This window comes from Plutella xylostella, chromosome 7 (assembly GCF_932276165.1).
Source record: "Plutella xylostella chromosome 7, ilPluXylo3.1, whole genome shotgun sequence".
NCBI classification, from domain to species: Eukaryota; Metazoa; Arthropoda; class Insecta; order Lepidoptera; family Plutellidae; genus Plutella; species Plutella xylostella.
Window position 1 is genome coordinate 6,419,831 of NC_063987.1, and position 15,652 is coordinate 6,435,482.

At 36.8% G+C, this 15,652-nt stretch overlaps 1 protein-coding gene across 3 annotated transcripts in view; it reads right to left on the minus strand.

Moving 5' to 3' along the window:
* Positions 1–637: 637 nt before the first annotated feature.
* The window catches only part of LOC105389013 (dopamine receptor 2), a 42,626-nt gene continuing 27,611 nt past the window's right edge, over positions 638–15,652 (minus strand). The window contains exons 2-4 of one of the 3 annotated variants that reach the window (XR_007266461.1): positions 3,213–3,297; positions 2,316–2,554; positions 1,041–1,115 (exon numbers count right to left, since the gene is read on the minus strand). Coding sequence is in view for 2 of the 3 variants with exons in the window: in XM_048622115.1 (XP_048478072.1) it covers positions 1,056–1,115; positions 3,213–3,297 (145 nt within the window). In the remaining variant the exon portion in view is untranslated. Of the gene's footprint in view, positions 1,116–2,315; positions 2,555–3,212; positions 3,298–15,652 lie in introns of all 3 variants that reach the window. The other 2 variants (XM_048622116.1, XM_048622115.1) reach the window with 2 other exon arrangements.

Genomic DNA, 15,652 nt, shown 5'->3' on the forward strand with positions numbered 1-15,652 from the left:
CGTTACTTTTACAGTCTACTTGCCTAACGCAATAAGCGTAAGTTAAGTTAACCTTAAAGATTAAAACTGCATTGTTGAGTTTTCCAACACTGTAAGAATCTTGTCTTACTGCACTCTTGACAAAATCTCTTTTATAACCAATTCCTGCAGTCTAAATTCAATATGACACCTAAAGCTTTATATGAGTATTAAAGGAAACCACTTAACAACCATAAGTGTTAACAGGTGTCAGTGAGCACTCTTGTATAGCTTTAGGTTCTAGAAACAGTTTAAACCTATAACATCTTAATTATAATTGCTTTGACTAATACCATTTTAACACTTAAACCTGCTGTTAACACTAATTTCATTTTTTAACTCATCTTTATCGCTTTATGTTACAACTGAGATAATTATAACACAGTTATACAGGTTAAAGTTATAAAAATAGCTGTAACTGAGGGTAAAATGTTTGTTGGGATCTTAGTCACCAGGTTATTACGTAGTATTTGCCATTCGGGCGGGACGACCTGGACAGATTTTTGCCGGATTGGCGTCAGGTGGTCGACAATAGAGACGTGTGGAGTGAACATGGGGAGGCCTTTGCCCAGCAGTGGGACACTGAAATGGCTACATAAAAAAAAAAAAAAAATTGCCATTCGGAGTTAGACTAAACTTGACAATAAAATTGATAATTTTAGTTATACAAAGATACTCTTAATACCCCAGCCATTCCAGAGGATACCACTAAGCACCTGTTAAACTACAGGACAGTCCCCGACCACAGCCCTACGACACGACTAGAAGCACACACACGTCACACACTAACTATTTACAACATCCGCCTTAGTCTGGTACGTCACTCTCTTCTTATTACTACTCTTGACCGACGGCGGTCTACTGTCCCCCTCTAGGCTCACTACCTCGGACTCAGAGTCGGGGCAGTATGGGGCGGCTTCCTGGTGGGCTTCTTCGAAGCTGTGGGGGCTGCGGCGGGGGCGGCGGGGGCGGCCGGGGGCCTCCCTGCATCAGGAGCAGCAGGCGCGCGGGCGGCACGTCCCCGCGCGCGCCTGACGTCACAACCGGCACATCTCGTGCTGCGACACCGAAGAGTACATCATTGTTGTGACTGGATACTGAAAGGTGAAGTGGGGTTGAGAGCTTGCTGGGGTTGCTACAGTAACACCACCACCACCCTTGTTACAGCTACCGAGTAGAGTGGCGAGACAGTGTACTCGGCCGAGCACTCGGTCAATTGCTACCCGTTCAATGGTAGACGGTCGAGGATACTGTCTCGCCATTCTACTTTATAGGTGTAATGAGGATATTAGCGAGAAAAGGTCATGTCACACATAGTTTGGTATTTTTGTCGCATGTTAGCATCGCTATTTCAATAACTTGCGGCTACAATCATGTTGGTATTAGCTGTGACATACTACAAGTTATGGTGGTACGATTGCTGGTCATATTGGAAAGTGTTGGAGTGGGCGGGATATTGTTACTTGTATTAGTGTTAGTATGGGGAACGAATGTGCAATGTGTATATTCGGACCCATCACTTCAAGCCTTAGCGTAATTCTGTTTCAATATGATAAAGGGAATCAAAACTTCAACCAACACCTCAATAGTAAAAGTTCTTCTTATAAATGGAGCAATCTTGAACTGGGAAATATAGAAAATATTAAACATAAAAATTAAGCTTTGCTCCTTTTAGAATACATTTTAAGGAACGTTAAAAGGCCTATCAAGAAATTTACTTGTATCATCAATAGGTCACAAGGCTGGTGTGTATTGATACACGTTCCTGCCATTATCATATCGATAAGACCGCCTATTGTTCATTATGGCCTTGTCGCTATAAGTGATCTCTTACAGACAACCTTTTCATAACATATGTGTATAAATTGCATACTTTAATTGAAGTAGGAGCTACACTCGCTGACAATACACGTTTTAATTCAATATAAAAAAATGAAGTGATTGATTTGAATGTTAAAAATAAACATGCACACACGGCCTACAAAATACACACATCGTATCATTACAGTAAGTATGTTAGTGAATAAATGCAATCGAAAGAAGAACAATATTGGAGGGACCAACCAACCGACATAATATGGCTCAATAAATACGGAAACAGAGATACAGATACGAATTGTATCATCGACGGAAACATGCGAGAGGCAAGTAAGTTCGGGAATTTCAAAAATACAACGGAGAAATTACGAAATACTATTATGGAAGTGCACACACAAGAAATTTCCGGACAGAACAGGGGCTTACAGGGGAATAGATACGCCAGTGCATAATGGATGATTTCAACAACCACAACATACCTCCAACTTACTCATCCACTCAAATCTTTTAGATTTTGAGCGCATCCATTTTCTTATAACAAACATGGCACAAGAGTTTTGATAAACAGGGCACATTTGGAAATGTAAACTTCTGAAGGACGCTTTGTTTTAAGGGATTGGTTGAGCCGCTATATGTAAGTTTGTTCGCAGGAATTTTGCCTGATCTGCTGAATGCCCTGCAGTTCACTGGACGAGTAATAACGACGTGTTGAACGGAACTGTAAAGTAAAAGATAAAATTCAAAATCAAGCAATAACAAAAGCATGAAAGAAAACGCTGCAAATATAAAAAAAAAAATTGTGTGTGAGGTCAAATAATGTATGAAGTACCAGCAGAAAGAAATGCTTTTTTAATTTAAAGTACATTTAATTTTGTCATTATGTAAATACTATCTAAGAATATAGCAAGAATTGTATGGAGACTTGACTTGAAACACGTTCCTTTCCGATCTCATCGCTTACTTGCGTCGACGACGAAAGAAGTAAAAAGGCGGGGGGATCCTGAGAGAAGCGTGATGCCAGGCTAAGGGTGCCTTTCCACCAGAGATGAGCTATGCAGCTATGCTACGATGACGTGAAAGAAATCCGTTATTACCATTGCTACTCTATGTAGAGTAATTGATATGATTGGTGGATATGAAACGCATCCATAGCAACGTAGCACAGCATACCTCTGGTAGAAAAGCACCCTAAGGCCTACAGAAAAAAAGCTGGCTAAAGCTAAAGATTACCTGCGCCTCGCCTGACTAAATATAAACTGACAGATCGTCACAGACCGTAAGTACCAGATAAAGGCAACCAACTTTAGTCAGCTTTCTTTTTGTATAGGGCCTAATTCTCAAGTGAACTCTTGCGGTATATAAAGCAGGTAACACACCTGCGACTGCTTGGAGCGGAGTTGCGGCTGGTACTTCCGTCGCAGCTTCCTCGGACAGCACACGCAGAGTATCCGGAGAAACGCCCTGTAACAAGAAAAACTATACTGAATAACGTAACTCGTAGGCCTTAACGAATTTTTCATGAAATTTTGTAGGTATTGGTTTGGGTAGGGCAATAAATAGAGGTAGATTATACAGTTTGAGCTAAATACAGAGTAGCTCAATTTTTTCAGTTGGAATACTTTTTTGTGTTTTTATTCTCATGTCGTATAAACCTATAAATAATAAAAAAAATGCGATATTAATCCCGGTCTAATCTAATCTTATCATATAAGTAGTCATTTAATATTATACCTACTTATTTGGTGCTTGTCATTATTTCTAGCTGTTCCCGCGAGCTTCGCTTCGCCTTAAAAAGTTTTCCCGTGGGAATTCCGGGATAAAAAGTAGCCTTTGTACTTTCTCAGGGTCTAGATCGTATGTATACCAAATTTCATTCAAATCCGTACAGTAGTTTTGGTGTGAAAGAGTAACAGTCAGGCAGACAGACAGACAGATAGACACAGTTACTTTCGCATTTATAATATTAGTTATGATTATGATTAATACATAATGATCCTATTTATAACTTGAAAACGTTTAGAAATATAAACCAATCGTTGAACACCGTCAAATAAGTCTTAGAAAGTCACACATTATTTCAGCGAACATGTAATCCAGGGTGATTAGTTCATTAGTCCACTCTCCAGTGATGGCATTATGACGTGGGGCGAAGTGGCGGCTTGCGGTTTGTGGCGAGACTCCCAGCGCTTGTGTAATATACTCTGAATAAGCTCAATTCATACTGTGGCCGTGGTAAGTTAGCGTGGATCTGCTGGTAAGGCATTCGCTTCCCAAAAATAACAGTGAACAAAAATAGGCTTACGGGTTTTCATAAAATATATAAGAGAGTTAAGAATTGTTCATCAGGCGTTTGAAGTGAGTCGTCTCATTAGGCAAGTGGACCAACACATTTAGCACGACTGGCTGTAAAAAAATTTACTCGCCATGGTAAAAAATCACGTACTGACCCAATTTCAAAAGTTGTAGAAAAAAAAGTTCAACAGTCTGGCCCCTAGGCAAGCCCCTTTTCCGCTTAATATACCCATTTTCATTACCCCGTAAAGTGCATTGTGAAAAATTTACTCAGAAGTCGTAAAACCAAGTTGTTTGGCTAGCGGAGAGGCTGCCAATATTTTGAAGTCACTAATTGGCAGACGCAGTGAAGTGTGATGTGAGATCGAATATGAGCAATAGAGAAATATGAGCATTCTACATACGAAATTATACCCCATTACTACCAAACATCTTTCTTATAACTATTGAATATACGCAGTATACGCTAGGCTGCAAAAATAAGTAGCACTAATTAAAATCGCAATAAATAAATACACGATATAGTACCTATCTACCTATGCTTACCAAATATCAAAGTCTTGAAAAGCTCTTTGAAGTTAGAACACAACATTGTAAACGTCACACACCAGTTTAGTTTAGAAAAAAGGGGTTTATTTAGATATTTTTGCAGGCCATTATACAGGTAGATAAATCATAACTTAATCTGAATCTATAAAAGGCGGAAATCTGAATTGTTACGAAAGCTATAATTAAAATTAAATCACGTGAATAAGCATTTAACACTCTCTGTATTAGCAACTAAACTTATTAAACCTCACCTCTGCCGAGCTATTTAAAACACTCAAAATATCTCTGGTTAAATGGAACTAGATTAAACTGTTATGTTTTATATCAAAGGCGCCAGCGAGCGTGCCATTTAGTTCTTGTGCAAAATATTAGCAAAACACCAAACAAAGGAAAGCTATGCTCGCAAAATGGAATAACCCAATTTGAAACTCGCGTTGCAGGATATTTTTATAAAAGTGGCTGTTTGGGGGCTACCACGTATGAGCCAAGTGCGACCAACGCCGATGGCCTTTAATTTTGTAAGCTGCATGCATTGCATTACTGGTACTTTCATGTATGACTTATGACTATAAAGAATTATATCAATACAGTAATACTAAGTTAATTTCCAGTATACCACAAAACACTCAGAGAAGATAACTATATAGTAAGAAATATCAACATTGCAACTTATAAAAAATTTAACTTTTAAAAGCCTGCTAACCAATTCGCAACAATGCGACTTTCGAGTCGAGTGTTAGATTTCACTGCAAAATGGTCTGTATTTTTATAGAGTTATGACGTGCCAGCCCCACTGAAAGGCGATTTTCAAAGCGGATGGTAGAGAATTTCCCCGCAGTATAGCCGGTGACGACGCAAGACCTTAGATTCAATTTACGAAGAAGATGGTGGTCACATACAAAAAAAATGTAAAAAATCTGACGGCATTTTATTTACTGTCACTGTCAAACCGTTTTAAGTTCAACCTAACGTTAACCATTGTACCAACAAATAAAGTCACAAATCATCTAACCGAACTAATTTAAAATAAGAGAGATATTATTATACGGTAGACTTCTACCGTATAAAAAAAATAGGGTGTTATTTGTAAAGACGTTTCTTTTGCAATTACACTCCATCTATTTCGTATGAAAATATCGTTGCGCAAGACAGTAGCTGTGCGAACACTGCGGAATACTGTTAAGCCATTGTTACCTTTAATACAGCGCGGTGTTTTTAATCTTTAGCGAATGGCCTTGGAGCTTGGAGCTTCCATTTCAGCTAAAGTGTGCCCCTAGATACCATTGCGCATTGCCACACAAAGCGTTATTGAATGAGGAACTCTCTAATTTCACTTTCTATGCAACAGAATGTTTCAGTTTGTGAAAGGTTCACGTGTCAAAGTGGATATGAAACGTATGCAAAAACCAGGAATCGATATGTTATTTTTTTCCATATTTTTTGTTTTTGTGAACTTCTTCTCGTGTGAGCTAATAATGCAATTTACACTCACGACCAACAAAAAAGTTCCTCTTGCAAAATGTGGACTCAAAATGACAACGCCAAATGACCTAACTTTTTTCCAAATTCAATTTAGATTTTAATCAAAATATTTACGTTTGTAGTTGCTAATATTCTGATGCCATGTTAAAATGTACTTCAATATTGCAAACGACGTTCTAGTATTTTCGGTTTAAGTGTAATTTGGTGCTATTAATAGTGACATTTGACACTGAAACCTTTTCATTGCTCGCGAGAGTATGATTCTACTTTTTTTTAAGGTGATACTTACTCACTACTATTTAGCTTGTAATATAAAACATAATGATTACTACTGTAGTCATATAGTAGCCGCCTCTGTGCCATTCTGCATTGTGTATACTAAACTGCACGTTGCAATTAAGACGAATGTGTAAATTGTAATGGCGTTCCGAACATTCCCAAGTCTCATTAGTGAGTGTCGCGTGGGGGCACAAATTCGCAAATGCACTTACTTTATGTCTACGACATTTTAAAACGAACTAGATGGAGTGTCTGTGCAAAATAAACCTCTCGAAGAATAACATCCCGCTTCTACCATTCAGCTCTTATTTTAAATTAGTTTGGTTAGAATATTGGTGGCTTTATTTATTACTACCATGGTTGTCATTAGGTTAAACTTAGTGACAATTTCTCCATTGTCGGTTATCTAACCGAGAGGGATTGATTTATAAATTAAACGTTATCTCCATATAAAATTCATGACAGATGTGTCAAAAGTTAATCACTACTCCCTGGTTATGCTCTAACCGAGAATGGAGAAATTGGCACTTAAACTTAAAACCGTTTGACAGAAAAAATAAAATGCGGTCAGTTTTTTGCTTTGTTTTGTATGTGACAAACCATCTTGTCCGTATATCGTTAATCTTAGCCTCAAAGCAAGTCGGAAAATCTTTCCTGCAATAAACTTTGCACAAGATTTTGGCACCTGCTGTATGATAAACTTAGTTACTTTGTTGTTAATAAATTGCACTATAGTGGGTGTCCTACGGGCCATGCCACATGAAGGAGAAGTACCTATTCAATTAATACTGAAGATAGTACATTTTACTGAGAGGATATATATTATATTATTTTTATTTTAAAAACAATAGGTACACACGGAATTAAAGCAGTTGACGTAAAATTTAAACCCGCTAAGCTACGAAAAATAAGTTGTGATTTTACTGTGCCTTTCAAAAGGGTCCAATCATGAGAATTTTTCTCGAAGTAGGTATATCTTTTGAAGTTCAATTTATTAATCTATGTACCTACTTAATAATGATACGTAAAAAACAAGCATATAAACAAACCAGGTTTACTTTTAGTGAACTGTAGCCGTTTTGCGAAGGCGCCTTTAAAAAGACCTCTGTATAGAGATTCGGCTGGAGCGCTGCCAACATGACAAAGTGCGCTCATTACTACCAACATACCAAACTAAAATCTGCCTTTTTGTTGGTAGTGTTCCGTACCGAATTTTGTGAACGGAGCCACTTTAGCTCTTAGCCCGTGGCGTGTGTGACGAAAACTAATGGGTGAGAACTTTTCAAAGCGATGTCGGTAAAACAGAGGAACATAATGTATACTGAGTGACACGGCTTTGGTGAATATTCTTTGGAAAAGAGCTTTCTATGCACCCACTGTTTCATGTCTTAACTTAAATTCATAAATAAAACATTAACGAACGCGTGGAATCTATAATATTCTGTTGACATTAAAATTTACGTGAAAAGTCAGCAAAAGAGACACCGCTTTTATAGTTTTTGACGAACTATCAAACCTGTACCAGACGTATAATAACATTACATAAATTAATATACAGCTCATCTATCAAGAAGAAAGATCATCATAATTATTTGCACTATAAAGTTACTTATATTATGTATAGTTTACTAGCTATTTCCGAGAGCTTCGCTTCGCCTTAAAAAGATTTCCCGTGGGAATTCCGGGATAAAAAGTAGCCTACCTATGTTCTATCTCAAGGTCTAGACCATATCTATACCAAATTTCATTCAAATCCGTTCAGTAGTTTTGGCGTGAAAGAGTAACACACAGACAGACAGACACAGTTACTTTCGCATTTATAATATTAGTTAGGATCCATGATATTGGGGTAAGTTAACTAGTCTGTTTAAATATAGTCGGAGGTACGATTTATATAATGTAATACTGAATACTACTACCGGTTTGTATCAAACAGAGAAAAGTATTTTTGTTCGATGGATTGTATTATAATATAGGTAATAGTATTGAAAGCTTTTCAAATAGTTGTGGGCTGTAGTGAGTGGGCGATCGTCTTGTTTGTAGTTTATTTAATCAATTTGTTGGAGGTTTATTTTCAACAATAACTTATCTGATAAGTGTATGTAATAGAAAAAAAGAACCACTATAAAAAATCAATGCATTCAATACATGTGTGTGTGTGTGTGCATTCAAATCTCTCAAGTCATTCGGGTCGGGAGTTACGATGACAATAAGGCGGTTCACACACCGCCCCGCATTACACTGCGTGTTACGTGAATCTTATACTTACACGCGTAGATTGGTTTTCATTGTATTACACTGTGCGTGTTTTTAATACCAACGCTGATACTGGCAAGTAACGTTCGCACAACATATCAACATGATGCATTCACACAACATTGTAGCGTGACGCGTGGAAGTATAAGAACCGCCTTAATACCAAATACATGATACCAATACGATACGTAGTCACTAATAGTTGTTACTACTCCATAATATGCAAATAAATAAAGCTTATAACACCTTATACTTATGTGGGGTGGGATTAATTTGTAGTCTCAAGTGAAATGTCAATTTCCTATCGTCGCTTTTTTATCTCTTCAGAAATTGCACGTCTGCAGTAGAAGTGAAGCGGAGATTGCTTGGATTAAATAAATTCTTGATGGGGGATATTTAAAAATAAGCTAATTAAGCCAATAAAATGCTGGGAAATTAACATCAACTATGTCAAATGCAGCAGGGGTTAAAGGAAACAGGACTTAACCCAGAGTTTATAAATCTTAATCATATTTTCCGACACTCACGATTGTCCTCAATATGCATAGCTACTATAATCACAAAATCGTAACAACTAAGTAGAATAACCCAGGCAAATGCCAAAAATAAAGCCAACAAAATGCGAACGAACCACTTAGGCTCAAAAACTTGGCGTGGCAATAAAAACAAGAATAGATCTTTTGTCGAAACGGCCCAACTGGCTGCCCTGTTTGTCTTTTACGGCCACATAAGCTCCTTATCCAAGTGGGTACATACTTACACACATACCCATGTAAATATATACTTTGTTTTAAATCTATCTCACTTTTATTTAAGCCGTACAATACAAGTACGCATGAGATTTCTCGTATGAGACTCAGACCCCTTAGCATGAATTTTCATCGTCAACGTGACGTGAAATTACTCGATGATTTTGTAGGGAAATTTTAGTTCTGCTACCAACCGCCAGGGGCGCTGTTCATATTTTCATACAAAATTACTCGATGAATTGTACGTCACGTTCACGATGAAAATTCATGCTAAGGGGTCTGGAAGAAACAGCTAGTGGTATGAAAAAAATGTTTTATATCCTGTACTTACATGATAAGCCAACTTTCTACTGTAGTCTACTTTACTCCTAAACAACAAGCTTAGGACTAAAGTGGAAAGTTGTTCATTATGTATAATCGTAGTACCTACCTATAAGTACCTAATAAGTAGAAACATGGACTCTAACTACATACCTACCTCTATTTATTAAATTACTAACTATAATGTACACGCTCAAAAAAGCATGCATTTGCTTTTTCTTTTTTCATTTATTAAAACAATAAATTTAAATTTCTCTTCTTTCACTCGCTAGGTTGCTAAAAAATATATATAATATTTTCACGTTACCTATAGATAATTTGCCTAAAGTTCTATGATATAATTATAAATGATATAATAATAATAAATTCATTTATTTCAGGTAATTTTTCATAATTACAAAAATAACCCATAGTTGTTGTTAGTAACAATAGCCCTAATTTCTATGTTAGTAGACAGAATACACAACAATATAAATTAATAAAAACACACAAATGAGACTGGTCCTATGCGGGTGGCCTCTGCCAGGTGGGGACGCTAGCATGCAGCAGGGAACAGCGACCCACATAGGGACAGTCGAGCCTGGCCGCAATGGTGGTCAGGAGGGTGTTGGGGCTGGCCTGCACGCGTCGCACCAGCGAGGCGGCTCGCTTTCGCATAGTTGCATAGAAGCAATCTGTAGTAATAAAGTCTAGATAGTAAAATAATCAAAGTCCAAAACGTTCCCCAATAGGGAATATGCACGTATTTTTTTATATTCTTATTCGATAGTTTTACATCGCTTTATTATAGTAAAAAAAAATCAACGCCAAAAAAGTAATTTAAGGTATTTTAAAGAAAGTTAAAAATGTATAACCGACTCGTCCACTAAAACGCCCAAAACTTTGTGTGAAGAGGTGTGACGTCATCACGTTCGTTTCACAGCTCAGAATAATGACTCGTTTGTCGCGCCGACGCTCAGTTCTATGGGCATAGATTATTATGAGATTGACATATCGTCACATGCGCTCTAAGAAAATTCGTCACGTTTCAAAGATTTAAAGTTACCGAAGTTTTTTTTGTACTTTTCAACAATTATTTACCCACTCAAAAATGAATCATAATATTCATAATCAAAAATATTGATACAGGCATAATTCTGAAATAACAAAGTTTATTAAAAATAATATTTAACCTTTATTTGATTCACGAGCATATTCCCTATTTTTGTTTTTTTTTATTAAGAACTTAGGTACTCTACTTTTTTCTTTAGAAAGTACGTAACTGTCAAAGTTTTATAAAACAACTCGATTAAAATGGAGGTGCCCGCTCAGTATTTCTTTGGGTCTTATTCCTCCAACCCACATCTGGCAAGCCCTGATTAGCAGGACAAGTCCACAATTACAGTCGCCAGTGAGACGTAAAATTATCCATAACTCTCTTCTGGAGGGTCACTCTATCTAGGACTCTAGAACTATCGAGAGCTACTGACGTTTAAAACAACGAGATAGAGTTGGTAATTTACGCAGCATACATACAAATACATATACATATGCACTCACGACTGTAATCCCCGATGGGGTAGTCAGAGGTGGGTCACAAGTGACCCACCCACTTTTCGCAGCACATTTGTACTCACGTGATAGGTTGTGAACCATATCGCCGTTTTGGAATAAGTACAATGCACTTAGGATACTCATCTAGAATCTAGATGTGCAGAATTCCTCACGATATTTTCCATCACCGTAAGATCACGTGGTATTATTGTACTTAAACTCCTTAATTGAAAACACAATTGAATGAATTCATTGGTATAGGCCAGGATTTGAACCCACGACCTCTCGATTGAGAGGACGAGGCCTTATCCACCACCACTCTACGCAGCAGTGCTCCGAAACTTCGTATTTCGTTAGCTAGAATGACCTCCCTGGCTTAGTACGGCCGCGATTCTCTTTTGTTTAAGACGTAGTCGGATTTGCCCCGGCCGTGACCGGTTCAATGCAGCTGATGAAATTGAATTATGGCAGTCGCTTATTCCTTGCTATGGACAGTACCGAGTAAAGGTCAGCCTGCGAATGGATATTCAATGTTTTCTTCTATTACATATAAAAGTAAAAGTTCTTTATTTGGGGAAAATTGAAAATATTAAAATTGAGATGAAATTAGGGGTCGTTAAACCTAATAAACGCAATACTGATGTGCAATGTGCGGATGGAGCAACAGTGGATGAATCACGGCAAAACGGAAATTAATGTCAGCGCCTTGCCCGCCTTGACCCGCATTGGCCCGCCTGCGCGTTGAAAGGGCTATCAATTGACATACTGATTTAAATATTAAACTTTCAATACATAGAACAACGCGGACTCGGGTTTTCAATATCATTGAAGTTACTCGGTACCAAATTTCAATCAGATATAAGGAATCCTCTTCTACCAGAAAAAACTGATAATTTTTGATTGCTGTTCAGCAGTTTTTCTGAAAAGATTATCGTAAAACATAGGTCAGAACTCTTTACATAAAATTAACTATAACTCAAAAAAGCTAAAATCGGTTAAGCCGGTTGGGATAGCTCCCACAGATACAGATACGGCTGCTACGACAGACACAGATTCACGAACACGTTTAACTTATAACACCCATCTATTTTCGTTGGCTGTCAATAAAGTTACTAATACCTAAACAGACACACACATCCAGAGAAAGCCACAAAGATTTACTTAAGTATCTGCACTATAAATCAAGTCGGAATACCAACTAGAAACCGGATATAGTGAGCGTCCCCAAAAAGTGTATTAATTTCCCTTACTTATACAATTTCATGCCAAAGTTTATCGCGATGCTCTGGGGCACTGCGGAAATACAAATGTGAATAATGTCTTTGCCATGATGAACTACACTATGTTATGTACAAGTACATAATATATTATTTATTTATTTCATCCTTTATTGCACAAATATAAATTACACTTGAGTTACAGATTTATAGAAGAGTTGAGTTTCGCTTGGTATGTACTGCATTATATGTATATTGAGTTGGTAAATTTTTTTAAAAAAATTGGGGCCCTTTTAATGTCAGCATTTTGTGGGTAGAACTTTCTCATTGCTTGCGACTGTATTATTATCATAAGAGCATAATATCGGTCCACTTCTATCCCACTTTCTGACCGCGACTTGGGCATAAAAGAAAAATGCGTGACTGCTTTCTTAGTGTCAGAGGGCCCTTGTTTCATACAATGGCACTTAGGCCCGTGAGGGTCTGTGGCCTGGTAAGACTATCTCCAGAAACAATGCCTGAAGAGGTAGCAGCGGTTTAGCGCAAAGGACGTATCATCTAGCTTTCCCGAAGGTTAGGAACAAATTTTATTTTAGGATTTACTTTTAGGACCCAAGTTTTAGTTCAGTCATCAAAGCGCTACTGTACAAAGCTTAGTTGTGAAATAATAAGAAAGAGAACGTAACAAAACGAAATTTCCTTTTAATAAATCGGCGTACCCTGCATTAGCTAGTTCTATTGTTAGAGGGTCTACAGTTTTTATGCTGCCCCAATAGCCTCTATTGTTCTTCACATGCGCACTTTACGACACTTCATGGTACGAGCCTCCGTGCAATTGTGGCACCTGAAACGTTTCCGTTTCCGCCCGCGAACTAGGCACGTTATGTTACCGGAATTGGAAACTTTGTGCCAGCAGTGCTGCCAACCTAGCGGCGAGTTCCACCCAGTTTCGTTCTTAATTTGAAACTGGGAGTGCGAGCGTATTGTGCTTTACGTAAATTTTACAACTTATACCCACTCGGCCTCTGACTTTAGTACTTACCTATAGGTATTAAAAAGTTTGCCTTTAAGAGATCGATTTTAGTGATGAACACGTCAGTTTCAACTAGACTTGGTGCCCAAAACAATAAAAAACTATTGCGTATTTGTCCCAGTAATAACATTATATTAGTACATTCACGCAAGTAAGTAGGTAGGTACCTATTTTATTCATTTATTTATACTTTTATTACACATATTACAAAAGTAGATGTACAATCAGGTGGACTTAATCTAAGAGCATTCTCTACCAGTCAACCTGCAGGAGGTTCAGGACCTATAGTTTAGTTTAGAGTGAATGTACCACAAATAAATAAATTTTAACAATAAAGCGCACTGAAATAATAAAAGCACTTTTTAAATTTAATTCTCTATCATATATGTATCATATATGTATGTATATATATTTAGATAGTTATTAAGTGACGTTTTTAGTTCTTTCATTTTTATTATTTTTTTTTGCACATCTTTGTACCAGTTTTCCTGTACCTCCTGTAGGTTGGTTGGTAGAAAATGCTCTTAGTATTAAGCCCACCTTTTGGGCATTTATTATATATTTGTGCAATAAAGAATTAAATAATAATAATAATAATATTATCTAATCAACATAAAATCCTTGACATTTTACTCGTACTAGTGTTTGGCGAGTTCTTGCTTTATAATTGAAATGTGAATGTTATGGTTAATAGCCTTTTTACCAACATAGTCCTACTACTATTAACCCAGATAGATTTTATATAAACCGATTTTACCATCCAATTTAATGACAGATTTATTTGCTGATATAAAATGTAGATTATTCGTTTTATGGAGATTACACTCCCAGTAAGTATTTAGTAGCTTTCTGGAGTGTTTTACAAATATCTGGACTGTTACTAAGAGTCAAACCACAGTCAAACAATAATTTTGGGCTGCCTACACTGACAGGCAATTAAAAAATTTCATCTGCTATAGCCGTTCCATATGGAACTTTTTCATTGCTCGTTATTGTAATTGAATTATTTAAACAATCATCACCCAAGCCACGTTTCTTACGAATCCCATTTTCTCTATTTTTTAACGATTTGTTCCTAACATTCAATCGATTTCACTAACAAATTTACTGGGGAAGAAAAATACCATTCTGGGCAGTTAATTTTAATAAAGTGGTAAAGGAAAGAGCTATTTGGGTCACTTAACTTTCGTGCCGCCTTAATCGAAAATCGGGTGTGTAAAGTGTGTGTGTATGTAACCCATATGCATTTATTATTCAAATATAGAGATTTGTTCGTCGTCACGCGAGGTACAGTCGGACAACGGACAAAGTGAGAATTAAGCTTTTGTATGATGTACAGGGTATTGCAAAAGTGGTATAGTTAGTCGAAAGGGGGTGACTATAGAATATAATAGAATAGAAGAGGGTGACTAAAGAAGTCATTCTGAACAACTATTAAAAAAAATATTAAAAACACGAAAACCGACTAATTTGGAGAAAGACGTAATTTTAAAATTAAACTTATTGATTTATATTGAAATAAGTTTTTTTTCCTTTTTCTTAAGTAACAATACTATACCTTACTACTATAACTGACATACCTAGTTTTATGTACAATTAATCTATTTTTCCCTGTATGTTTATTATTTTTTTTAAGTTGAAAGTTTTGCTTATAAAGTAAGCAAATTAATGAAACACTATATATAATAACTTAAGCCTAATAATAAATGTTTATTCTTAGGACAATAATTAGTCATAACGATGTTTTTCTTCTCTTTGTTATCTAATTATTTTGGTATTGGAGTATTTTAACTCTAATTTAACACTTAGCAGTAATAAAAGTAACAATTCTAGTCCAAAATAAATCTCTCCAAACCACAGCCCAGAATAAATAATCTCAAAGTTGAATGCAGTGAGATGTGTGCTTAAGATACAGAAACCGGTCTTGCCCTCGGGTGGAATATGACAGCTCAAACTGGAAAACTTTGTCGGGAAGAGACGAGTTTCTCTAATGGAATCAGTTATTAGCATGTACTTAAAGTACTTTTACAGTGTACTCGTAGGTTATTACGCGGTTCATTGGAGCCGAGGCTCTGGTGTCACCGAAAATTTGAGTAGAGAAACCT